Raw genomic sequence first — 27,992 nt, forward strand, 5'->3', positions numbered from 1 at the left:
AAAATTTGGATTTAGGTTCTAGGGACCTCAAAACGTGTTTTGGCACTAAAAACTGACCGTCGAAAATTTAACCCGATTGCATTAGGTTGCTTCCTATAGGATAAGGAAAGTAAAAAGGTAGGTACCAACCTAGTGGCGAATACCTACCCTGAGCTCAATTAACTGTATTAAGTAGTCCAGTTTGGATGATTAGGTACGATTTTTTTTTTATTATTATTATTCAGTAGGTACAATTCTTAGGTAACCTACCATATTCTTTCAAAATTCAGGGATCTATTTCGGAGTCCCACAGGTTACAGACAGACACACACACGGACCAGTGGCTGAAAATTTGGATTTAGATTCTAGGGACCTCAAAACGTGTTTTGGCACTAAAAACTGACCGTCGAAAATTTAACCCGATTGCATTAGGTTGCTTCCTATAGGATAAGGAAAGTAAAAAGGTAGGTACCAACCTAGTGGCGAATACCTACCCTGAGCTCAATTAACTGTATTAAGTAGTCCAGTTTGGATGATTAGGTACGATTTTTTTTTTATTATTATTATTATTCAGTAGGTACAATTCTTAGGTAACCTACCATATTCTTTCAAAATTCAGGGATCTATTTCGGAGTCCCACAGGTTTGTATTTCGGGGTCTAGTTAGAGGGAACTGCAAAGATCTTATCGTACTATCGTCCCGGAAGTGAAGAGAGGAGGTAAACCAGGATCAGAGAAAGCCAGCTGTTCCGAAAACGAACCATATCCATTAAGGATAAAATCCACCCCGGCAGACGTACGCGCTACCTGTAGTATAGTAATAATAATAATAATAATAATAATAGCAATAATAATAATCTTTTTTATCCTACACTACAAGATAAAACATTGTGAACCAAGCATATATCATAGGGATCTGTAAGGTAGACCAACAAACATTGATGGATTTTCTTCTTTTCTCCACACAGATTTTTCCCCCACGGGTGAAAAACATTACAATTTTAAGTTCAGTACCTAGATAGATGTACGTAAAGATCCCCCATACTCTCCTACATAGATGTGTTATGTACCTACGTATCTACGTAGGTATATAGTGAACTAGATTTCATGTTTTGTATTTCTCAACCTTTGAGTTGTGTGCAAACTGAAGAACTGAAATATTGCAGTTTGTGTTTTAAAATAATAAATAAACGATAATTACCCAAGTAATTGAAGTGTTGTTAATTAATAAAGTAGTAAGAAGAGGATATACAAAACACTAATACCCTCCAAGCTAAGGAGGTTTGATAGACCGGTTGCATGGGTGGAAGAAGTCTTGACCGTGTGGACGAAAAGTAGTCGACTATTCTATAACTTGACATCAGTAGGTATCCTATGACCTACATGTAGGTGCGAGTAGATAACTAGATAATATTTTCGTTTTTATTTTTACAAAGTTGACATTTGCTGGATCACCCTATAATACTCGCAGCATCTACCTAAGTGTACGTAGATATGTACCTATTTAGTTAGTTAATCATGACAGGAAAGTAATAACGTTGAGTAGGAACGTACATAGGGACCTAATAGAATACCAGAGTAGGTGTTAACGTTAACGAGCGGAACAATAATTTTCTTTCTTAACCTGAGAAGAATAACTTAAATACCTACTCTCTGTACTCTGACCTCATTGCACCGCAACCGATTTACATTTCGAATGACTTAACATGAAAACCCTCGCTATTTCATCTGACTAAACAGTCTGAGCTTTGTGCTATTGGTAGATAAAAGTAAAAGATCTGAAAGACTTTATTTTAAACTTATCCGGAATATCTCCAGAGCCGTAGCCGGTCCGACGCCTTTCTGATCTCAACTTGAGATAATATTTTCGTTTTTATTTTTACAAAGTTGACATTTGCTGGATCACCCTATAATACTCGCAGCATCTACCTAAGTGTACGTAGAAATGTACCTACCTATTTAGTTAGTTAATCATGACAGGAAAGTAATAACGTTGAGTAGGAACGTACATAGGGACCTAATAGAATACCAGAGTAGGTGTTAACGTTAACGAGCGGAACAATAATTTTCTTTCTTAACCTGAGAAGAATAACTTAAATACCTACTCTCTGTACTCTGACCTCATTGCACCGCAACCGATTTACATTTCGAATGACTTAACATGAAAACCCTCGCTATTTCATCTGACTAAACAGTCTGAGCTTTGTGCTATTGGTAGATAAAAGTATATGTAAAAGATCTGAAAGACTTTATTTTAAACTTATCCGGAATATCTCCAGAGCCGTAGCCGGTCCGACGCCTTTCTGATCTCAACTTGACCTTTGAAAAAAATCTAATAGTTCCAAATAACTAGGTGGGTGTCTACCTTCGGAAATGTTTCTCAAGATACCTGTGAGTGCTGTTTCTACTTCTTGTTTCCAGGTACCCTGTGTACAATCTACTCAGATCTAGAGCTAGTTATTACCTTCCTCTTCCTCTCTGTGTCAAAACCTAACCAAGTTCTTGTTACAAATAAGGTCTTCTCTAGGGTGTGCGTCATACATGATGTCACCTTGCTACATACGAGTACAAGATTGTACCCATTTGAACAAAACTCGAATCCAAGAGAAAACTCCCCGGGGTCGAAGAAAATCTTTGTGGACAAACTTTTCTTGTTTCTGTGAGAAAAATAAAAACTTATTCCATTACATTTAGGTTGTTCTGTATGTAATGTCATGCTAATACAGTGCTGGATTACTCTATAGGTACAGGTGAGAATTAATAGTTATCAGAAGGGACTTTTCTTTCTGTCCCTCAAATAGATTCAATGATAATGATACTGTACAAAGTTAAAGGTTAAAACTAGCGAGCCAGGTGCGTCGAAATGAGAAACGAACGTATTTTTACTTTTTCCGAGACGAGCTATATAGCTAGGCTGCTCTTTGTTGACATGGTAAACTGACAGTTTTCTCAAGAATAGTAAGACTACCTGTAGCAGGTCTTTATTTTGTCTATCAACACATGTGACCAAATACTCAACAATGTTACGCTTTCTTATTTTATCTTCTACTTTAGTGTTTTCTCCAATGTTCATAAGTAGGTTAAATCCAACTCTCAAGAGATGATCCTGCTTGGAAGATAAAACTTGAAATTTAAGTCTGGATTGCACAATTCTCTCATCTTCACCATCCACTAAGCTTGTTGTCATTATATTTGTTGATCTTTTGAGAGGAGCAGACATGCCAAGCTCACTATGTCTCCGACTATTTGATGCAGAATAATTAATACCTACTGGAATTTGGCTCTTGGGTGTTGTGCTTCTAGTGATGGATGCTGAACGCCGTACTGGTAGTCTGGAAGGAGGTGGAGGCATCTTGCTGAGGTTTTCCAACTTGTTTTTCCAATCAAAATATCTTCTCAACTCATGATCTATAATCTCAATACAGATGGAACCTATTTTATACTGTAGAATGATGGGGTGAAACTGATGATATACAGAGAAACAGTAGAAAACATAAATAATGTTACAACTAAGGTCAACATTTTTCTTCCAATCCTCACGTAGTACTCGGGACAGAGCACTCAGCACTGTTTCACTCTTTGACAGTTCTTCCAAGTTGTTGGAATCTTTTGCTAGCTGTAATATGAGAGCAGAACCTTTGATTTTATCACTCATTTCATCATATAATAGTTCAACATATTCATCAATGTTACTAAATGATGCCTTCTCTACACTTGATATTCCAGAACCCAACATGAGATCTCCAGGTAGAGGACTTGTATTTTCTTCTGGTGTGGCTTTACAGAATGCGTTTGTTTTCCGACTCTGAAGATAGTAAATCAAGTGTTCTACCTCAGCTAGTTTGGAGGGGTGAATTAAATTACACTTAGCAACCACCTCTTTAGCCAGTGATTGACAATCAGTATCAGGTCCTAAACTTTTCAAGCGAATAGTTTTCTGGCATCCTTTCTTGTCACCAATCATAGGTTTTCCATTCTCCCCTAATATGATAGCTTCCAGCTCATAATTAACAAGCAATGCCTTTTCTGTAGGATGAACATCAATATTGCCAGACTTGACCCTTTTCTTGATGTACCTCGCCTCTTCAGATTGCATTGTTTTGGTTACTAATGATAAAACAATGACTCACCAACCACCTTGTAGTAATAGTAAAGAATCCTTAACATACTGACTGATTAGTTAAACTTACACATGATCAATAGGATTAGGATAGTATGGGCTAATGTAAAATATCACTTTTAAAAACTTCACTACATATTTAATTGCCGTACACTGTAATCACCATTGATAAAATTAACTTTTCCTTAAATTATTATATTATTGATAAAACATAAAACACCACAACCACAGATCCACAGAACCATTTGCAATTTGCAAAATGCAACCCCATAGCCCATATTCTCAGGGTGTGTTTATGAACAGGGCTGAGATGAGCTCGGACGACGTGAGATAGCTGTCCCGGCGGCAATTTTTAAAATTCATTTTATATTTATTTTTGTTTGCTTTGTAATTTGCTTGTTTTTATAGCTAATATAAATGAAAAGTATAATATAAACGTGCAAACTAAAGATAAGAAGTAAAAAATGAATTCAGATTGTACAAGTTGCGGAAAAAAAATCAAAAATTCGAATTTCCCGCCAACTTTACACGCAAAAAGTCCGACGATGTCCTACGATGGCCCTGTTCATAACCACGGCCTCAGGCCGTGGTTATGAACACTTAAAAATACGACTATTGAGCGTACGGTAATATGAAGTACCCAGTGAATAATCTTACTCTGAGGAAGTACCGTACACTAGGCGACTTCTACTGACTTGTGGCAACCTTGCATAATCTTTTTTTTTTGTTTATTTTTATTTCTGTTCAACTGTTCATGTCTTCATGTTCAGTTGTCAGTTCATAAAAGATAAAAGTCTATTGCTAACTCTGCTTTCTGTTTTTGAAAATCCTGGAATTTTCCCTTTGTTCCACATTCGGTTTTTTTTTCTTTTATTATAAAGCAACTTCAAACCCTTATCAATCTTCAGGATTCACTAATTCGGCTTTCTCAACTTCGAGCTCAAAGATGTTTTAAATAAATTTACCCATTATCAACATCTAAACAGTAACTTTAGGTAACAGCCAAAAGTTCTGCAGAAATGGCTGAAGACTTGAGTACAAATATAGAAAACTACAAGCTACAGCTTCAACAGGTATGTTAAACTTTGTATACCGGGAAAAATATATTCTATCCCATCTATATAGCTCGGTACACAAAGTGAGTTTCTACTTGGTTTAGGTTTAACTCTTGGATTAAGCAAGCTGATTGTTTGATTTTTAAAAAATTCTGTTGTAGCAGCTTTGGCTTTCGCCGAATGGCAATAGCAGAATAAAGAAAAGATGTCTTTTTGTATCTGCTATACACCGGGGTGATGGTCTCTAGCTCTAGCCAGTTTGTATACCAGGTATTACATGAATTCTCAACCACTGTTGTTGTTGTAGCAGCTTTGGCTTTCGCCGAATGGCAATAGCAGAATAAAGAAAAGATGTACACCTGGGTGATGGTCTCTAGCTCTAGCCATGTTAGATTGGCTGGCTCGTCCTGAACCGCAGTCAACCATCATGAGGACTTGTGCTTGGTCGTTAAAAAATTCAAAATTTCAAGACAAATTGCTTACTCAAGTAAATAGTAAACCGAAATTAAAACTTAAACGGAGTTTAAACTCACTTTGTGGACTAGCCCTTCAACTCCAGGCCTAGCTAATGGGTAGAGCGTCTGCCTTGTCAACGTTAAGTCGTGGGTTTGATTCCCGCCCGGGGCAAACTTTACCATTAAAATATGAACTTCAAGACTAGGTTCGTTCCGGAATGGCTGACTTTCTCCTATCCTGTCTTCTTTATCTCTGATTTCGAACGAATTCGAAAAAAAATAATAGAAAGTAAAAAAAAGATTTAAACTTAGATAAATTTATTGTCATAAAGAGACAGTCTTTTAACTGCTAAGACAAGGTTTTCCTGCCTCGCCTTTTTTTCCCGGAATGGCTGACTTTCTCCTATCCTGTCTTCTTTATCTCTGATTTCGAACGGATTCGAAAAAAAATAATAGACAGTAAAAAAAAAGATTTAAACTTAGATAAATTTATTGTCATAAAGAGACAGTCTTTTAACTGCTAAGACAAGGTTTTCCTGCCTCGCCTTTTCTCAAGAATTTCCACCAGCTCCTGTTTTCCTCGCATTGTAGAGTGAACCCTGACATAGCCAACAGCACAACTTGACCCAAACGTTCAAATACCAACGACGCTCAACGTTATGCAACTTTAGTGATTCGTTCATCTTAGAGGATACATCTCTGAGCTTAAGTAAACGTGATTATGACAAGTGATGAACTTTGGTTTGTAGAGATAAAGCATACAGCCAGTCTCATGCTCTCACATCACACAACCCAGCTGTGAACAATATCTGAAATCATAAGAAAATAGTGTTACTTCTTTCTACTAGTTGATAAATTTCACTCCAAAAGATATCCGTCACGGGCCCTAACAGGTCTAAAATCCAAGATACAAATGGCTTTTGGGTGTTGAGAAATTATGGCAATACCAAGAATTTCTTAAGACTCAATAGGGATAAAGGGCCGAATGCACAGTCGTACCTTAATGATTAGGAATTCCTTTTAAGTAGTGCTTTCCTAAAATTCATATGCATAGTGGATCCTAAACTCCTCCTTAGCCAGCCTAGTTAGCTTAGTTGGTAGTGCGTCTGCCTTGTAAGCGCTAGGCCGCGGGTTCGATTCCCGCCCGGGGCGGATTTCCCTTTTAGTGCTTTCCTAAAATTCATATGCATAGTGGATCCTAAACTCCTCCTTAGCCAGCCTAGTTAGCTTAGTTGGTAGCGCGTCTGCCTTGTAAGCGCTAGGCCGCGGGTTCGATTTCCGCCCGGGGTGGATTTTATCCTGATGGGATAATGTTCGTTCTCGGAACGGTTGGGTTAAGGTTATACAAATCTCTAAAGAGGCTGAATACAATAACTACTACTCAGTCTGCTCAATCTATGTATGTACTATGTATCTACATACTATGCTGGTACTACATATCATATAACAGCTTGTTTCCGAGGTCTAGCTCTATAACCGCATGATGAAAAGCATTCAATTTTTACTCGAAAATGTCGGGTTTGATTCCCGGTTGGGGGCGGAAATTTTCTGTTCCTTACCCCTTAGATAATATTGAACTAAAAGAATGTGATTCTTACCCTTGAAGATCTTATAGGATCTTTCTGCTGATTCTTGTGACGTTTGATTTTCTGATCTATGCACATGATGTCTCTCTTTATTGCACTCAGTCTTTCTTTCTCGCACTTGAGAGCATTCTCCAGCTTGGCTTTTCTTTCTATCTGAGCAGTCAATATATCTGAAAGCACAAGTATAATGTGGTTCATACCCGGGACTTACCGACTTCTGATTGGCTGCAATGCTAAAATTAAACCAATGAGATACAATAATTCATTCAGCTTAACACGATTTACAAATCACAAAATTTCTGAAATAATCAACAGTAAAAACTGTTTACCTGCAAAACTAAGTCATGGCCTTTTGTGTTTTAAGAAATATAGAAATTTGACATATCTAGGTGTTGTAGAACTTTGTGTCCGTCTTGTACAAATCTTATGAGTGTAGCCTCTATGTTTAGAAATTTGACATATCTAGGTGTTCTAGAACTTTGTGTACGTCTTGTACAATCAACATTAAAAACTGTTTACCTGCAAAATCAAGTCATAGCCTTCTGTGTTAAGAAATATAGAAATTTGACAGATCTAGGTGTTCTAGAACTTTGTGTACGCCTTGTACAAATCTTATGAGTGTAGCCTCTATGTTTAGAAATTTGACATATCTAGGTGTTCTAGAACTTTGTGTCCGTCTTGTACAAATAAAATGGAATTTTTTTCATTTCAAATGGCAAAATTCCACTCTGGTGTCCCTCTCTCATATACTTAACTATTTAAAATACATAAGCGTCCTGTGGCAGCCAATGTGGTCATGATCACGCTATTACGCCCAAAGAGGGAACACTGAGAAAGAAAAATACGGGTAATGTGTGATATGATAACTGTTGACTTTTGTGTTCTATACAAAACATTTCTCTCTAGAATTGAGTTCCTCGGATGAAGATTTCTATGAACATATCTACACGGGACAGAAGATTGCCCCTCTCAGCTTCTCCAGTAAATCCTCACAAGCAGGTATAACGTCACATAACGCATGTCACTTTGTTTTCATTGTGTGATAAAACTAACATTCTAACGATTGTGAGTGTCAATAACATGAATTTGCCCGTAACTAAGCTCTACCAGGACAGCTCACGTCTAGTTCTTTGGTCTATCATCAGTAACTTAACTCTACGAGGTGTGGCTATTAAGTTCGTGGACTCGAGCGGCTACACAAAAACCGTGCATGCTAGAAAGATATGATGAACATGTTTGGACACAGCTCTACCAGGACAGCTCACGTCTAGTTCTTTGGTCTATCATCAGTAACTTAACTCTATATATTATACCTAAAGGAAAAATAATTAAATAAATATATTATACCTAAAAAGAAACAAAACCTGAAAAAAAAGAGGAAAAATAATATGAACATTTTAAAGTAAGTAGATAGATAAAAGTTAACCTAATGTGAGTCACTAGAACTATGTGAATTAGAACTGAGTGTTTACTATCTCTGCTCTGATTACTTATAGGCATTCTAGTAATTTCATATCTATTTAACCTCTTCTTATCTCGCAGGCTTTGTTTGTGTGTTTGATTTCAGGTACAGAATCCCCAGGCTGGATTTGTTACATGTGTACTTTCCTCAATCACCCGATGTTGCCCAAGTGTGAACAGTGTGACATGCTAAGGGTTATTCTGGACACTAAGCCTCCCCCCGCCTCGCTCTCATGTACTTAACCCGCTGCTTTCTCAAGTGTTCCAATTCTAACCACTGTGTTGAGAGTGCTCTCCTGTTAACAACCTTGTGTAAACTTGATGGTAAATGTCTATCTGGACACTAAGCCTCCCCCCGCCTCGCTCTCATGTACTTAACCTGCTGCTTTCTCAAGTGTTCCAATTCTAACCACTGTGTTGAGAGTGCTCTCCTGTTAACAACCTTGTGTAAACTTGATGGTAAATGTCTATCAGCTTGAATTAAATTTTCACCTACATATGTAAAATATCCGAAGACGTATTCGTTAATACATACGAGTATTTATAATTATGTAGTTCACGATCAATTTAGCCCTACTATTGTACTTTGGGGGATAATGAACTCTTTATTGTTTAAAATTCATACAAGTTCAGTTTTTACAAAAGGCGGGATAATTGCTTGGGGGATAATGAACTCTTTATTGTTTAAAATTCATACAAGTTCAGTTTTTACAAAAGGCGGGATATAGTCCACACAATACTAAACTTATCATGGTAAATATCTTTCAGCTTCAACACTACACATTAGGACCTATACACTCGGTATATTGAAGTTGATCGAACCCGCGCACTCCTATTTACCAGACTACAAAGTACGTACATTTTTGCGTTGGATGGCAGAGATTGCCTATGGCAATTATCCCGCCTTTTGTAAAAACTGAACTTGTATGAATTTTAAACAATAAAGAGTTCATTATCCCCCATAGTACAATAGTAGGGCTAAATCGATCGTGAACTACATAATTATAAATACTCGTATGTATTAACGAATACGTCTTCGGATATTTTACATCTTTGATAAATATTCAACTGGTGAGACCAAATTTGAACTGAAAAGAAACTTTGCCTTTTGTTACACTTTGCATATTATAAGAAGAGCTATGTATGTTATAAATTTATCCTGCAACCTTGCTCAATAAAATAAAAACCATGAACTTGTTCCTAGTTTCTACACACTCACTTGTATTGTGTTGAGACTTATTTTCTATTTTTCTCATTTACAGGATTACTTAATATTAAATTATCAACATTAGATACCTAGGTACTGAAATCACAGTCAGAGTAGCCACTTCCATACGGATCACTGGAGTTAAGCAACATGGTGTGTGGTTAATACCTGGACAGGTGACCCTCTGGACGTGCACTCAGAGGAACTTGTTAAGGTCACTTCCATAAGAAATACCAAACTATACTTAGGTACATGATATTACCATGAAACAGTGCATTCACACAGAACTATTCAAATTTCTATTCTCTGCTTTGCTGTTGTAAGTACTAAGTGAAAAAGATGATGTTGAAACTGTTCTAATCCTAAATTTTTAGGTTGTTTGAAAATTTTTCGCTCTGGAGCTTATTTGATTTCGTAACTGCTGCTGCTGTTGATTATTTCTTGGCTTTCTTCTTATGCTTATCTGCTGCATGATACTCGGTCATACCTCTACCACTTACACCACAAGTACCAATACCCACTCTACCTGCTACTGTGTCTGGTGATGCAAATATACTCTTCTTGGAAATGCCTTTCTTTGAGGTCTGGAAAATGCGAAAACGAGGGAGAAGAGGTTTGATACAGGGAACTGTAATTGAGGTGTTATTACCTCGAAGATAGAAGAACAAGATAGGAGAAAATCAGCTCTTTCAAGAAAGAAATTTATCTGATGAGGATAAAATCCGCCATGGGCGGGAATCGAACCAATGACATTTGAGATGTTTTATAGAAGTGTCTAATACCTTTTCACAAAAACAACTATCACCTATATACTATAATTATGAACTTAGATGTCCTATATTATAGTTATAGGACAATATAGGAAGGTACTTACTTTATTGTGGAAATTTATCCATTTCTTCTTCTCAGATTCTCTTTCTTCTTCTAACTGTTTAAATCTTTGCAGTTTTTTCTGCTTCTTTTTCTTCTGATATTCTCTCATTTTGGCACTCATTGCAGGTTTTCTAAAATCAAAAAGCACATTGTATTTATTTGATGAAATAATTATTGTACTTTTTCTACACCCTATATCTCTCTCCTTGCTCAGAAAATGTGATAGAAGGGTCTTACCTACAAGGCAAGTATAAGCTTAACCCATCTTTTGGGGCTCTTTGCCACTACACAACCTCAGAGTGGACTATTTCCATACACAAATAGCCTTGCTACACCTTTATTCCTTAAGGAGGTACCTACAAATAAGACTCCTCTTCATGGTAGTTTGTGTGTGGACATGTCACGTGAGGGGTATATACTTACTTGAAGTGACTTTTTTCTGATGGTGCAATTTGTTTGATCATATTAAGAGTGGTGACTACAGCATTCTTCTTATCATTATCAAACAGAACAGATACTTCTTCTCCCTCTATTGCTTCTATTGTACCTTCATAATATCTGCAACAATGTAGATACCACCAGGTTCATAAGGCCAGGCTACATACAAGACCTAGTTAGTACCTAGGTATGATGAGTATGTCAATTAAAAAAAAAAAAAAAAATCATGTTGACTTTTTATTTAATCAAGTATTTAGGTACTGATGCCCTGAGCGGGAATTTAACCCGCGACCTAGTGCATACAAAGCAGTCGCGCTACACTCCAAGCTAACTACGCTGACTACTGACTATTACCCTAACTACTGACAATTACCTTCTTCATATAAGATTTAGATATTTAGAACGGAATGATGACTATACTGTTTGTTAGTAGATATTTCATTGTCTAACTCTGTTTGATGTTTGTTTTCAGATGAGTACTATCATAGAAATCTGCATATTGAAGTCACTCATGATACATATCCTACTAGAAGTAAGTAATCAAGTACAGCCCCTTAAACAATTTGAGCTTGTTATCCTTGGGTGTTTTAGATGCTGGTGTAAAAGCGCAGGTAAAATTTTCACTCGGAGAAGGATTTTGAGAATCGCATCTTTTATAGGGGGTTTATAGGTGTAAAAGCGACGAGTGTTATACACCACAATAATACACTGGCCATACACCGGTAAAAACTGCTACAACGGAGAACCGTTTCCGTTATTTTTTTCAATTGAAAATCAATCCATTTGGTTTAGATGTTTGTTGTTCGTTTGTTCCGGTTTAACTCCCGATTGTCTGGTATAACTCTCGAATGGTTTGTCTGTTTTTTAAAACCAGTTGTAAATATGTCTCAAACGTAAATTACATTTTCAAGGTGTATACTTTGGGCCGAATGCACAGTCGTTCCTAAATGATAAAGTTTTTCCTTTTTCCTTAAGGTTTCCTATTTTCTTAAGGTATCCACTGGAAACTTAAATAAACAAACCAAGTTGCAAGTTTTAATTCTATTTTTCCTTTCAATCTGTTTGTTTGTCATACCGGATTCTTTAACCGAACAAAGTGAAGGTCTACGTTTTAACTCGACCGTTATGCATTTGGTTTAGATGTTTGTTGTTTGTTTGTTCCGGTTTAACTCCCGATTGTCTGGTATAACTCTCGAATGGTTTGTCTGTTTTTTTAAAACCAGTTGTAAATATGTCTCAAACGTAAATTACATTTTCAAGCTGTATACTTTGGGCCGAATGCACAGTCGTTCCTAAATGATAAAGTTTTTCCTTTTTCCTTAAGGTTTCCTATTTTCTTAAGGTATCCATTTTCCTATGTTGTTTATTTTCTTCTGCTTTAATACTAATGGCGTCTGTTCGTCATAGGCCACTTTCGATTTTTCACCTATCAAACTGTTCAAAAAAGTTTTTCTGCTACTAACAACTTAATTTTATGATCAATTAATTGAGGAAAAATACGAGAAAAATTAAAATTACATTGTTCACTTGGTCAGATTCACATTGACAGCTCGGAAATGACAAAAATATTTTTTCATTATTATTATTTTTTTTAAGAGGTTTGACAGAGGAAACTGTAACTGCTATGGTCTTATCGTCCCGAAATCGAAGAGAGAAGGAAGACAGGATAGCAGGAAACTGTCAGTTTACCATGTCAACAAAGAGCAAATGGCCAATTTAAATCTGATTGAAAAATTACCTCGAATTCTAATGATTGAAGATTCTAATTTGCAGAGTTCTACTTTAAAATTATTGTTCAACCTTTCATTTGACACAAATTTGAGAGAGAAGATCATTAAAATTGGATTCTTACCAAAACTGGTATCTTTATTAGAGGAGGGAAAACATCAAAAAATCATTCTTCAGCTTCTTTATCACTTAAGCATAGAAGACAGAGTAAAGGCAATGTTTGCTTACACTAACTGTATGTCTCTTCTTATGAACATGTTACTTGTTGAACAAGATGATGAGACTGATAATGTTCTTGTAGCTTTGTGTATTAATCTTGCATTGAATAGTCGCAATGCTGAGCTTATGCTCAAGAATAGACAGCTGGAACTTCTCATGATTCAAGCATTTACTCAGAAGAATATTCTTCTGTTGAAAGTCATTAGAAACATGTCCATTCATTCCAATGTGAAGCATTACTTTGTGGATTATATTGGTGATATTGCTAATTGTGTGCAAAAAGAAAAAGATGAAAACATCAAACTAGAATGTCTTGGAACTCTGGGTAATCTAATTATTCCAGACCTGGACTACTATCACTTACTTGAAAAATATAATCTTGATAAGTTGATTGTAAAATGGCTCCAAGATCATTCAATGTCTGATGATTTCATTCTAGAGGTAATTAACTTCATTGGTACTGCAGCCTCTGATCCCATCAGTGCAGAACATTTCTGTAAAAACAGCACAGTAGACTTGTTAATCAATCTGTTGAAAGAAATGCAAGAAGATGATGAGATTGTGCTCCAGATCCTATATGTTTTCTATCAAATTTGTCGTCATGCAAGCTGTCAAAACTATTTGATCAAAGAAACAGATGCTCCTGCCTATATGATAGATCTTCTCAATGATGGGAACTGATTTGTCGTCATGCAAGCTGTCAAAACTATTTGATCAAAGAAACAGATGCTCCTGCCTATATGATAGATCTTCTCAATGATGGGAACTTGAGAATTCGAAAAGTATGTGACTTGACTTTGAACATCATTCGTGACTGTGATGAATCTTGGGCAGAGAAAATTCAAGTACAGAAGTTTACTTATCACAACCAGCAATGGCTTGAGATGGTAGAAAGCAAAACAACAGTGCCTCCAATGTCGAGGACAAGTCCAAATGAAACAGATCCACTAAAGAACCTCATACGAAATTCAATGCTTTTCCCATCAGACCCCTATATGACTAGTGGTGATGAAATAGAAATTGTATCGAACAATCCTCTCTCTGATGATAACATTAGCAGACCTATGAGTCGACTAGATGTAGAGGAAGACATAGACTTGGAACTGATGAAGATGAAATATACCAATAATAGTAGCAGCAGTGAACCTGAAGGACGCAATGCATTACGTAACCTGGTCATAGCAGATGAGAATAGCACTGAAAATTTTATTCATATTGACAATTTCAATGGATTAACTACGAGTAATATTGATTCTTTAGTTTAAATTACCTTTATTATCTATTTATTTATACCTAAGTATTAATATCCATTATGTATTTTGATTTCTAATCTTATCACTTATCACTATAATTTTATACTCATTTATAAAAGCGCAGTCCCATACCACCTACCCAATCTAGTCATGAAACTTGATGTTTTCATTTAAATAATATCTACTAACTAGTCGAATAAGAAGCCCAAGTCCTTAGTATACTTACATATAAAATTATCCACTTTATTTGTGCCGAACAGTAGGTACGAGGCTTTCTAACTTTAAGATTCATTTTGTAATCGGAATACCAATAATGATAATATAATAATAATAAATGCAGTTTCTTTGTGTTATTATATCACAACTTTGGTGCTCACTGCAGCATTGTAGGATTTTTCCCAATATCTCAATAATCCTATGACAAGGATGTAATACAAGCATGGTTTGAGATTGGTGCTGCGGTTAGCGGTATTTTGACCGCTTTCGGACAGGTTTCGACCGTTTTTTGGCGGTTTTTAGCTATACCGACTAAACGGTTAGAGATACCGATTGTAAAAGCTAGGGTAGAAGAACACCCAAATAAGCATCATTCAATAGGATAAAGAAAGTCGTGTGATGTTCACACCAGATTTTTTTTTTTTAGAACATCCCCCCTCCCAATTTTGTTCACTTGAATAGAACAGAATGGAGAAAAAAAAATCCGTGAAATTTTGAAAAGTATTCCTTTTATACCTACTTGAAAAAACTTCGCTCATGAAAATAGAGGAGAAAAAAAAGTTTCCGTGACTTTTGACCTTATCATTTTCAAGCATTAGTGAAGTATTAGGTACCTACCTATACAAACGAGTAGGAGGGAAATCTGAAATCTACCATTCATTCATACTATAATGTTTACCATGCTGGCACCTGTCGCAATGCACATTTATATGTCATAGCTACTCATTTTCCTCACGAGGCTGAGTGGGCCCCGCAACAGCCAGTCACGGAATCAATTATTTGATTGATACAAATTTGACCCCGCCGGGAATCGAACCCGGGTCTCCCGCGTGCAAGGCGAGCGCAGTGACCTTTACACCATGGGAGCATCGGAATACTAATGATCGGGTCTATAATCTCACGTTAAAGTATTTGTTAACCTCTCAGCATGCTCGGCAAGCGGAGACTTTGCCTGTACATGATATTGTAGACCCGGGGATTTAGTATAAGTATTACTTAAGTATAAGCAGTAAGTAAAATGTCAAAAGTTCCAAAACTTTATAACGAAAGCAAAATAAATAAGCACAGAATAAATTACGAAACTGAAGCATAATTTGTTTTTTCTTCCACTTCTCTTTAGCTTTTAGCCAAATACACCTATACAGGGTGTTGTAACATGGGAATTTTGACGTCGATTTCTTATGAAAACAAGCTGGGTCCGTCCCTCCGGAAATTTTTTAGCCCGTAGTTTATTCGATCGTGGTTAAAGAATACCTACATATATACCTACCTAATTTGTTCAATATTCAGTTTATTATCATTCTTGATTTGATTTTACTTACATGTACTGATTTAAAATCAAGACTAGAGCCTCCCTTTATTTCCAATATAATGTTTAAGTCACCCATCCATTTATTGATTTTACTTACATGTACTGATTTAAAATCAAGACTAGAGCCTCCCTTTATTTCCAATATAATGTTTAAGTCACCCATCCATTTATGCTGTATAATTTATGTTACCTTTGATTAGGCTTGCCAAATATCCAAAATGTCGATTCGGGACGCGAATCCGCGAACATAATACAGAAATCACAATAGCTCTTCAAAGGTTGCAATGATTACTACATACTTCTCTCAAGAGGGGGAACAACCAGACCAGATTACCAGACACATAGTTACCCACTTAAAATAATAATAAAATAAAAACATACAGTCCATCTTGTATCCATAATGCAAGACATCTATCTCCTATTCTCCAGTCTTCTGGTCTCTTGTGTGTATTACTCCCTTCATCCTCACCATCATCATTATTCATATAGGATTTGAACAATGCATCCAAGTCCTCATTTTCCTGAGACTGACTGGACTCTGAAATAAGAAATAAAGAAAGAATACATTATGGTTTTATTTTTCCAACCTAATCTTCTTACAAATGGACTTGCTTGTTTATAAGACTTCTGGGATTCAAAATGAAGATTGATCATAAAACTACATTTTTACAATGATGAGAGGTCCATTTAGTCATGGGGTATCATTCTTTTGGGACTCAAACAGTTGCTTAATCCAAACAGTTAAATATTGTCCCAGCCATGGATTATCTAGCATGATACAGCCATGTCTCTCTACACCCAAGATTTTAAATTCCAAACTTGAAGTATGTTTTACCTGCTACTTTACTTGCTTTGCTGGCATTCTCTGCAAGTTGAGATCTTAGAAGTTCTTGTGTCAATTCGATGACTTCCTGCAAGTCTTGTTTCAGTTTCAACAATTCTTCATCTTCTGGTGATGTTGTAAGAGCAGCCTCAACCTGATGACAATAATTAAAAATACAAATCAAATCTCAAATTCTTTGTGGTAAAGCAGAGCTTTTTCACAACTTTTATGGATATCACAACATTACTAAATGCCTCATTTGCAATTTCCATATTTCAATAATCTTTTCACACTTTCGGTTAAAGCAGATACTCAATTGTCCTCACAAGGCTGAGTGCACCCCAAGCTCCAAGCATAGAGCCAAAAAAAACCTTGGCCCTGCTGGGAATCAAACCCGGGCCTCCTGCATGCAAGCCTTGTGTCATGCCCACTTGGCCACGGAGGTTGCTTTTAATTAAAAATACATATTTCTTTAGCCCTACACTCATCATGTTGTCCACCAAGCTTTATTATCCAGCCCATTGAGCTTTGCTATACACCCTAAGCTTTAAAAATTTGCCTAGTTTTTGAAACACCAGGCCTAAGTCCTGGTGATGGTTGACCACACATTTACATATATTATGTAGTTTAGGACATCACTGGCTCTAGCTAAGCCATATCAACACCAACAACAGCCAGTCATATGGCTAGGGGATGTTAAACAGAGATAAGACTAGCATCTGGCTGTGGGACTATAAACAGGGAGGAGAACAGCTAACCCTAACCAGCCTAGCAAGCTGGCAGTTCCTCAAAGGGTCAAAACCAGTTTTTTTGGCTTTATGGTTTTTAGGACAAAATTTGTAGGCACCACCATTTTCGTGTTCCTGGTAAAAAGACCTTTAATTTGATATATAGGTCGACCAGGTTTGGATAAGTCCTTCTACGGGGACAGACAGACCGACAGAGCGTGCGAGTGACAGACACCGAAGCGAATACAATAGTCCGTCCCTTATACCTTTTTATTACTATTGTAATAATAAAGGAAGGGGGACTAAAAACTAAAGTTCTTCTTATCTTGTGTTAGGTACTGGAAGGATAATCATTTATGCTATACTGCTACTATAGCTATAAATCGAAAGTCCCATGTAAATTTCTATGGCAGGCATCTACAATTTCTAGCAAGTAGGATTTACAGAACATCACCTCGATGAAGATAGAGTGTGGATTTGCATGAAATGCTCAAAGGTTGAGAAATACAAAACATGAAATCTAGTTCACTATAGTAGCTATAAATCGAAAGTCCCATGTAAATTTCTATGGCAGGCATCTACAATTTCTAGCAAGTAGGATTTACCGAACATCACCTCGATGAAGATAGAGTGTGGATTTGCATGAAATGCTCAAAGGTTGAGAAATACAAAACATGAAATCTAGTTCACTATATACCTACGTAGATACGTAGGTACATAACACATCTATGTAGGAGAGTAATTGCCATTCAGCGAAAGCCAAAGCTGCTACAACAACAACAGTGGTTGAGAATTCATGTAATACCTGGTATACAAAGTTTAACATACCTGTTGAAGCTGTAGCTTGTAGTTTTCTATTCGTTTAGACAGAAAACCGCTCTTATTAATAAGATACTTGATATTTTCCATTTCGTCTTCTTTTTGTACGTTCTTGACTCTAAACTTTCGTTTAGACAGAAAACCGCTCTTATTAATAAGATACTTGATATTTTCCATTTCGTCTTCTTTTTGTACGTTCTTGACTTTCCGAGGGTGATCTTTGTTATCTTTGTTTTGATCTGTGGTTGATTCTTTTATCTTTTGTTTTCGAAGAGTACGGAGGTTTTTTTTTCGATTTCACGAGTGCTTTATGCAATTTCTTGAGTGCTCGATGCAATGCCTGACGCTTTGGGGGCAAAATGGTATTATACCATCTGGGGCAGAATGGTACCCTATACCCTAATGGGGAACGGTGCCCTAGGGTTCCATTTTGCCCCACAAGGTGTTTTGCGTGTATATGGTTTATATGGTATTGGTATATGGTTTATATGGTATTGGAGCTAAACGGTCTTTTTTGGTACCCTCATAAAAATATTTTTAGTTTTTTTTTCCCCCGGTTATACATAATATCGTTCTTGTCTGATCGAATTTGTAGCTAAAATTATGCTTTATTTTGTTACAAAATTACATATCTGCGTGACTTTTATTTTTTTAGTTGGGACCTCATAAGCACTGTTTTTCAATAGGTATACAAATAACTCAGTACTATGTGTAGGTATTATCTACCTAGTGGGAGGGAAATTTGAGAGATAAGAGTGGTACGAGTGTTCAAGCGTTGAGCTGTTCAGAGTGGTATGACGACGGAAGATTGAGAAGAAATCAACGTTCGTCAGCGGCAGCGGACATGACATTAGAAGAAGAAGGAAGGTAGGTAAGACTAAGAGGATAGACAGCAGCACAAAAGGAGTAAACAGAGCAGATGAGATATTAATGATATCATAATCATACATGATAAATAGGTATGAGTGAACATATTTCGATGGTCAGTATTTAATGCTAAAACACGTTTTGAGGTTCCTAGAGCCTAAATCCAAAGTTTCACCCATTGGTCCGTGTGTGTGTCTGTCTGTCTCTAAACAAAATATCTCGAGAACGGTAAGAGCTAGCGACTTGAAATTTGGTATGTAGCTCTGTGTGGAGAAAAGAAGAAAATCCATCAATGTTTGTTGGTCTACCTTACAGATCCCTATGATATGCTTGGTTCACAATGTTTTATCTTGTAGTGTAGGATAAAAAAGAAAAAAAAATCTGATGTTGCCTTGTGGATGTTTCTCTGAGGAATCTTGGTAGGTAACTTCTCCTTGCTTTCTATTCGAGAACTTCTATATTAACACGAAATAGAATTTCATGGTTTTTGGGCATTTTCATTTCCTGTATCATCTAATAACAAGCTAATATTTACGCCCAGATCAGGGTATTCGAACTCTGCACCTCCAGAGAGCTAGCTAATTATTATGATCTCAGGGACAGACAGGTGTTTTTCCTAGCTATATAGCTCGTCTCGGAAAAAGTAAAAATACGTTCGTTTCTCTACATGAGTACTAACCTATAATATCGTCCTACCCATACCTATTTCTTTTTCTTATAAAGAAACCACTTACCTACCTACCTACTTTCTCAAGTAAGTATGTAGGTACGTATTAAAAATCTGGTGTGAACATCACCCTAGCTCGTCTCGGAAAAAGTAAAAATACGTTCGTTTCTCATTTCGACGCACCTGGCTCGCTAGTTTTAACCTTTAACTTTGTACAGTATGAACATCACACGACTTTCCTTATCCTACTGAATGATGCTTATTTGGGTGTTCATCTATGTTATCGACATGTCGGTAGTCTCCGGTTTGCATGTCCACATAGACGAGTGGATTTACAACTTAATCCATATGTAATAAACATTACTGGAATGGATGTTCCACTTATTTGGAACACAATGCTACATATCAATGCAGTCTCAAGTACAAACCATTATTTCTCAGCCTCAATGTATCTGTATAGAGTATAGACACGTGTATAATTATGTAGAACAATCCGCTACCTGGGTAATGTCAATATCATTGATAAAAGTAATAAAGTAGCATGGATGTAGTAATCCATTCCGCTAAAATTGTCCAATACCTACCAACACAGCTTGAGTTGCTGTTGTTTTTATGTAGGAGGGAATGATTAAGATTTTCATATTAAGCTAAAGTAGGTATGAAATCAGACAGATGATGTTCTTTGATGATATTGATATACATATCTTTATTCACAAAATATTATATCTTTGTCACATCCACTAATACAGAACATTTGTCACATCCACATACTATTGCCACCAAGCAAAAACACCATACATGAACATGAAAGGGAAACAAAACCGCGGTAACCCAAATAATACCTAATAAAGGATGCCACCAAGCAAAAACACCATACATGAACATGAAAGGGAAACAAAACCGCGGTAACCCAAATAATACCTAATAAAGGAAGGACGGGCTAAAAAATGACAATATGACCCAGACATAGGTATGTAAATAATTATAAGAACTGATTGTTCCACCAGTCATTGCTTGGCTTTGTTTTGTTGGTGTCAGTAGGTAAGTTCTTATTATTATATTGAAAAAATGTCCTAATTATATTGAATGTAGAAAACTTTTCTTTATTCTTTATTTTAGAGAAACCCTATGGAGGTACGTACTTTAATCCTATGTAGCTACTTGAAGAAAATTCGGCCAAGCGTTGCACCGTCCTAACCAAAAGTTACGTGTCGCATCCTTGTCACATTTAACAGCTACATAAGTACATAACAAATTTCAAGTCCCTAGCTCTTACCGTTCTCGAGATATGTTTACAGACATACATACACACGGACCAATGGCTGATACTTTGGATTTAGGCTCAAGGGACCTCAAAACGTGTTTTGACACTAAAAACTGTGACCATCGAAAATTTGACCCGATTACATTAGGTACTTTCCTTCCTATAGGATAAGGAAAGTAAAAAGGTTGGAAAAACGTCTCTCATTTCAGGAAACAAAAATACAGCTTGCCTGTGGAAAGGTCAGAGCTTTTCAGACAAGTACCCACTACCTACATAGTTTGTATAGCTATCATTTTTCTTCGTCATGCAGATTTTGTTTATCATTCTTTTTCCTCACTTCACTTAATGAAGTGCTGGTAACTACAACTTCTACAGTCTACACATAATGTAGATAAACCTCCTCCTTAATCCCAAGGGTGCGTTAACTTGCCTCAGTGAGAATTAATTCAGTAGCTTTCAGTTGATGGATCCCTCCGTATCTCTATACAATACTTATAACTACAAAACTACATATAGAAGAGAAATATCTCATAATATGTTAATCCTAGGTATGTTATGGGGTATAGGCGTATAGGTACCTACCTATATCTGTCCGAATTGAAAACAAATTATGATAATAGAAACACGATAGGTACATACCTACGAGAAACCTTTTCTTCTATGAAAAGGTAAGTCGGGTAAATTGTACGGTACCTACTTAGCACCTCGCTATGAATATCCAAAGTTTTCATCTCCATGACATGGATCTCCACACGAATAATATCTACTACCTAGGTACATATTTAAAATTTTAGTGAATACAGAAAAATCAAAAATGATTGGAAAACTGTACAAGAAAACCTACTTGAGACAAAAATAAGATTACTTGCGACAAAAGAACAAAAAGAAAATTTCATGAGAAGAGGTTGGCATCTAAACTTCTAAACTTTCGTTTAGACAGAAAACCGCTCTTATTAATAAGATACTTGATATTTTCCATTTCGTCTTCTTTTTGTACGTTCTTGACTTTCCGAGGGTGATCTTTGTTATCTTTGTTTTGATCTGTGGTTGATTCTTTTATCTTTTGTTTTCGAAGAGTACGGAGGTTTTTTTTTCGATTTCACGAGTGCTTTATGCAATTTCTTGAGTGCTCGATGCAATGCCTGACGCTTTGGGGGCAAAATGGTATTATACCATCTGGGGCAGAATGGTACCCTATACCCTAATGGGGAACGGTGCCCTAGGGTTCCATTTTGCCCCACAAGGTGTTTTGCGTGTATATGGTTTATATGGTATTGGTATATGGTTTATATGGTATTGGAGCTAAACGGTCTTTTTTGGTACCCTCATAAAAATATTTTTAGTTTTTTTTTTCCCCCAGTTATACATAATATCGTTCTTGTCTGATCGAATTTGTAGCTAAAATTATGCTTTATTTTGTTACAAAATTACATATCTGCGTGACTTTTATTTTTTTAGTTGGGACCTCATAAGCACTAGAGGTGTCATTTTACCCCGTGTTCCCCTACCTTTTTTTTTTATGTTATTTATAACCTCTACATAGGTATGTAAGTGATCCGATCTCTTCATTCTCTTAGTAAATTGTGACGCATAATATAAAGGTAACGTTGATATCATGAATGTCGTTATTTATTTCCTGGCAACTTGGGATTTAGCAGATCTGCTTATGACGATGAAATACTTCACTTCTGATTATCAAACACAAAACCTTTATTCTTCATCACGTCGATCGGCCTTCAATGATGTATTGTTGTTGCATAATTTACCTTCATTAATCTACATACCTACCTGGAAATTGAATAATGAATGGTTGAATAAATATAACGACGTGTTATGTACATACATTGCTGATTTAACTTAATGCCTACCTATTAATTGAAGTCGGTATAATAACTATCAGTTTTTCCACCTAATCGCGTACAAATGGTAGGTAAGAATACCTACTATGTAATACATACATAATAGTTAGAGGCACATGGAATGGATACTAGGTAATTATGTTATGTTCCCTATACCTATCTATGGATGAATAAGAAGTAAGTAGTCATATGCATCTACATCAACATTTATTCTTATTCTATCAAGCTCCAGAAGACCATTTCCCGCCAAGAGAAATACCGTGCGTTTTATTATACTAATACAGAATATTTGTCACATCGACCAATACAGAATATTTGTCACATCGACCAATACAGAATATTTGTCACATCCACTAATACAGAACATTTGTCACATCCACTAATACAGAATATTTGTCACATCCACTAACAATAGTGTCAATGTCCGCTATGTATACAATTAGGTATGAGCTATAGGTAATATCATGTTTTAGAATTTTTAGATGGTAATAAAATGATCTTTTTATCACTTGAGATGAGTAAGTTTAGTGTTGAACATTTACTTTTACTACGTACCTACTAAACAGTCCAATAAACTAAACTTCAACTTATCAAAAAATCTCGCTTTTTAGGTAGGTAGGTAGGTACCTATTTTATTTTTACTTTCCTTATCCTATAGGAAGGAAAGTAATGTATTCGGGTCAAATTTTCGATGGTCAGTTTTTAGTGCCTAAACACGTTTTGAGGTCCCTAGAATCTAAATAGAAAGTTTCAGCCATTGGTCCGTGTGTCTGTCTGTCCTTCTGTCTGTCTGTAAACAAAATATCTCGAGAACGGTAAGAGCTAGAGACTTGAAATTTGGTATGTAGCTGTCAAATGTGACAAGGATGCGACACGAAACTTTTGGTTAAGACCGGTGCAACGGTTGGCGGCATTTTACCGCTTTTTGGCGGTTTTCGGGAACTTTTGGTTAAGATCTGTGCAACGCTTGGCGGCATTTCGGCCGCTTTTTGGCGGTTTTCGGTGTAATTCAATAATATCTCGGGAACGGTATGAGCTAGAGACTTGAAATTTTTGTATGTAGTCCACAAATGTGACAAATATGCATCACAAAATACTTGGTTAGAATAGGTGCTGCAGTTGGCGGCAATTCGGCCGCTTTTTGGCAGGTTTCAACCGCTTTTTGGCGGGTTTTGACCGTTTTTTGGCGGTTTTCAGCTATACCGACTATACGGTTAGAAATATTGTAAAAGTTAAGGTGAAAGAACACTCAAATAAGCGTAATTGAATAGGATAAGGAAAGTGGTGTGATGTTCACACCAGATTTTTTATAGATAAAATAGGCATTAATCTAAAATCTCTCTCTCTTCTCTCTTCAGGATTTTCAAACGTAAACAAATTCCACGGTAGATTGTATATACCTACAGTAGGTACATAGGTACCTATAGTTACTATAGTAGGTACTAGGTACGTAGGTACATAGGTACCTATAGTAGGTACGTATGTTATAAGCTTGAATTCGATTCCTCAACAAACAGCTCAACATCACTTGAGGAAAAAGTGTCTACATAGGTACCTATAGTAGGTACGTATGTTATAAGCTTGAATTCGATTCCTCAACAAACAGCTCAACATCACTTGAGGAAAAAGTGTTGCTGTAACCTACTCTTTTTATTTCAAGCTAGGACATCATGATGTTATAGGTACTTATTGATTGGTCCATATTTGATATTTTGGGAGTAATTACTAATCAATAATTTGCTCCTCTAATTCCCATCACAAGCACGTTCTAACAATAAACTTTTGCTTGTAGTGGCGTAGGATGTGTGCTGACATTATCAGTACTTACCATAAATCATAATACAATATGGTATTACACAAAGGGTTTTTTTAGATAGCAGATAGGTAGATATTATTATTGTTAATAATAATATTATTGCCTAGTTTTATTTTGTCTGGCTGAGGCACTCTGGCTGGGGGACTTTCAAACAGGGAGAATAACAGTAGGAAATTTCCCTTGCTAAAGAAATAGCAAAATTTGAGTGCAAAGAGCATCCACTCGTAAAGTTGTGTCAAACCCAAATGTCAGCCCAAAATAAGGAATAACCCGAGGGCTCATTGAGAGCCCTATGAAAAACGCCAACCCTATTCTGAACACGGGAAAAGGCAAAGAAGAAGTGATATTGTTACCTAACTCTTGAATAGTCTTGAACGGTTTGTACAATTTTAATGGTTAGGTACCTACTCACGAAAGCACGAAATATAAAAGACAAAGTTCGTCGGTTCGTTCATAATAAATATACCTAGGTAGGTATCTAATAGGTTTGTTTATTATTTTTATTTACAAATAGGAAAACAGAAAGTGAAAAAAGAGATGGAAAAGTGAGAGAATAATTGAGTAGAAAAGGAGAGAGGGATAATACATCAACTAGACAGCAGCGCATTGTACAAACTCATCATTTATTTTATACTAGGTATTGTTTTTTTTTTTTCTCTCTCTCTCTCTCTCTCTCTCCTGTTTGTAACTTTTAGATTAAAAATTAAACTGTGATTGATGTCGATCAAAAAGTCATCACTGGGGAGAATTTCATTTGTTTTTCTCTCAATATTGTTACATTTTGTTGTTATTAGGGAGATTTCGCATCGAATCCTGATCCCCATAACGCAACCCATGTTGGCGCCATCTTGTTTACATCATGAGAAAAAAAATTATGGTACTGACCGACCTAGACATTGAATTTGTCGTATCTATCCTAATGTCGTAAAGTCTTAATCCTAATATAGTCGTAGGTAATACCTATATCTACCTCTTAAGTTGAAAAAATTATAGTTAATATAATATATATATGAAGACATTTCCTATGTGTACAAATGTACATATTCATATTAATAATACGTACCTAGGTACCTACGTACATACAGTGCATTCATAAAGTCCCCCTCACCTTAATTTTTGATCCGATCAATTTAGAATCCTGAAATTTAGTATACAAGCCTATATTTACCTCTAGTTTCTTATAGGCTATGTAAAAATTCAGGGACTTTTTCAGGGTGGGCCCCAGGGGGGCCAACTTTAAAATCTTAAATAAGAATCTCCTACTTTTGACGCATCATATTGAAGGTCTTAAAGAACGTAGTACATTGGTACAAGTTTGAGCTCGATCCGACAAACAGGGCCGGAGTTATGGCCTGTTGAATTTTTTTTCCATGTTCTCCCGCCAATAGGGGAAGCACCAAAAATGGGAAATTCATATCGATTGGTGATTTGTGCTTCATATAGGTCCCACTAATAGTTCATATTGAAATTCGGTTCCAAAAATTAAATTTCGAAACATCCATTTTCATCCCCGGAGGCCATCAGGGCCGGAAGTCTAAATTTCATTTTTGGGTCTGAATTTCAACATGAGCCATTAGTGGGACCTATTTGGAGCACAAATCACCAATCGATATGAATTTCCCATTTTTGGTGCTTCCCCTATTGGCGGGAGAACATGGAAAAAAAATTCAACAGGCCATAACTCCGGCCCTGTTTGTCGGATCGAGCTCAAACTTATACCAATGTACTACGTTCTTTAAGACCTTCGTCACCTTAAGATATGATGCGTCAAAATTAGGGGGTTCTCATTTAAGATTTTAAAGTTGGCCCCCAAAGTCCCTGAATTTTTACATAGCCTAAAAGAAACTAGAGGTAAATAAAGGCTTGTATACAAAATTTCAGGATTCTAAATTCGTCGGTTCAAAAATTAAGGTGGGGGGGACTTTATGAATGCACTGTATAACAGAAATTTCAAAGAAAGCTTATACGTAGATCTCTGGGACTGGTGGTCAGACACAGCGACTTTTTCTCCAGCATTGACACCGTAAGACTTTTGTACACTTCACTGGTGCGGAGCAATCTAGAATATGCTTCTGTTATCTGGGCACCACAAGCTCAGGTTTACGTGTCGATTCCACACATAGTCAACCGGCTGTCGATCGATGTCGACTTACACGTCCACACTGCTTTGACAACACAGTTTTATCGAATATGTGAAAAAGTGTTGCTGTAACCTACTCTTTTTATTTCAAGCTAGGACATCATGATGTTATAGGTACTTATTGATTGGTCCATATTTGATATTTTGGGAGTAATTACTAATCAATAATTTGCTCCTCTAATTCCCATCACAAGCACGTTCTAACAATAAACTTTTGCTTGTAGTGGCGTAGGATGTGTGCTGACATTATCAGTACTTACCATAAATCATAATACAATATGGTATTACACAAAGGGTTTTTTTAGATAGCAGATAGGTAGATATTATTATTGTTAATAATAATATTATTGCCTAGTTTTATTTTGTCTGGCTGAGGCACTCTGGCTGGGGGACTTTCAAACAGGGAGAATAACAGTAGGAAATTTCCCTTGCTAAAGAAATAGCAAAATTTGAGTGCAAAGAGCATCCACTCGTAAAGTTGTGTCAAACCCAAATGTCAGCCCAAAATAAGGAATAACCCGAGGGCTCATTGAGAGCCCTATGAAAAACGCCAACCCTATTCTGAACACGGGAAAAGGCAAAGAAGAAGTGATATTGTTACCTAACTCTTGAATAGTCTTGAACGGTTTGTACAATTTTAATGGTTAGGTACCTACTCACGAAAGCACGAAATATAAAAGACAAAGTTCGTCGGTTCGTTCATAATAAATATACCTAGGTAGGTATCTAATAGGTTTGTTTATTATTTTTATTTACAAATAGGAAAACAGAAAGTGAAAAAAGAGATGGAAAAGTGAGAGAATAATTGAGTAGAAAAGGAGAGAGGGATAATACATCAACTAGACAGCAGCGCATTGTACAAACTCATCATTTATTTTATACTAGGTATTGTTTTTTTTTTTTCTCTCTCTCTCTCTCTCTCTCTCCTGTTTGTAACTTTTAGATTAAAAATTAAACTGTGATTGATGTCGATCAAAAAGTCATCACTGGGGAGAATTTCATTTGTTTTTCTCTCAATATTGTTACATTTTGTTGTTATTGATAATATACCTAGGTACATGACCATAGGCGGCGATAGGGGGGGGGCTTGGGGGGGTTTAGCCCCCCC

The 27,992-nt window shown here is 36.4% G+C and overlaps 3 protein-coding genes and 1 long non-coding RNA gene across 4 annotated transcripts in view; 2 read left to right on the plus strand and 2 right to left on the minus strand.

Moving 5' to 3' along the window:
* Positions 1 to 2,880: 2,880 nt before the first annotated feature.
* On the minus strand, positions 2,881 to 4,418 carry LOC103509840 (kinesin-associated protein 3; the record flags this gene model as incomplete). Its single annotated transcript, XM_008474473.3, has 1 exon — positions 2,881 to 4,418. A coding segment is annotated over exon 1 (1,194 nt), but the record flags the coding sequence as incomplete, so codon positions are not given.
* Positions 4,419 to 5,608: 1,190 nt separating this feature from the next.
* LOC113467719 lies at positions 5,609 to 6,409 on the plus strand. Its single transcript, XR_003391689.1, has 2 exons — positions 5,609 to 5,967; positions 6,139 to 6,409. It is a non-coding gene; the product is annotated as an uncharacterized LOC113467719 (long non-coding RNA).
* A 3,440-nt stretch (positions 6,410 to 9,849) lies between these two features.
* LOC103509841 (survival of motor neuron-related-splicing factor 30) lies at positions 9,850 to 18,361 on the minus strand. Its single transcript, XM_008474474.2, has 6 exons — positions 18,281 to 18,361; positions 16,737 to 16,878; positions 16,283 to 16,439; positions 11,159 to 11,293; positions 10,737 to 10,866; positions 9,850 to 10,446 (listed from the first exon to the last, which is right to left on the minus strand). The coding sequence occupies exons 1-6, from the start codon at positions 18,359 to 18,361 to the stop codon at positions 10,297 to 10,299; spliced, it is 795 nt and encodes a 264-aa protein (XP_008472696.1). The 3' UTR covers positions 9,850 to 10,296.
* Positions 18,362 to 25,620: 7,259 nt separating this feature from the next.
* LOC103509842 (pyrokinin-1 receptor-like) overlaps positions 25,621 to 27,992 on the plus strand; it is a 41,871-nt gene continuing 39,499 nt past the window's right edge. The window contains exon 1 of the mRNA XM_026824066.1: positions 25,621 to 25,697. The gene's annotated coding sequence lies outside the window, so the exon portion shown is untranslated. The remainder of the gene's footprint in view (positions 25,698 to 27,992) is intronic.

The sequence above is a fragment of the Diaphorina citri genome, unplaced genomic scaffold (assembly GCF_000475195.1).
Source record: "Diaphorina citri unplaced genomic scaffold, Diaci psyllid genome assembly version 1.1 scaffold534, whole genome shotgun sequence".
NCBI lineage: Eukaryota > Metazoa > Arthropoda > Insecta > Hemiptera > Psyllidae > Diaphorina > Diaphorina citri.

What these genes read in the sequence shown, in the direction of transcription:
- LOC103509841 (XM_008474474.2), bottom strand. Translation starts at nt 18,361, where the DNA reads ATGGAAAATATCAAGTATCTTATTAATAAGAGCGGTTTTCTGTCTAAA. An exon ending in ACAAGCTACAGCTTCAACAG is followed by an intron (nt 16,879 to 18,280) that starts GTATGTTAAACT and finishes TATTGTCATCAG; the next exon opens with GTTGAGGCTGCTCTTACAAC. An exon ending in TTATGGATACAAGATGGACT is followed by an intron (nt 11,294 to 16,282) that starts GTATGTTTTTAT and finishes ACATTGTTGCAG; the next exon opens with ATATTATGAAGGTACAATAG.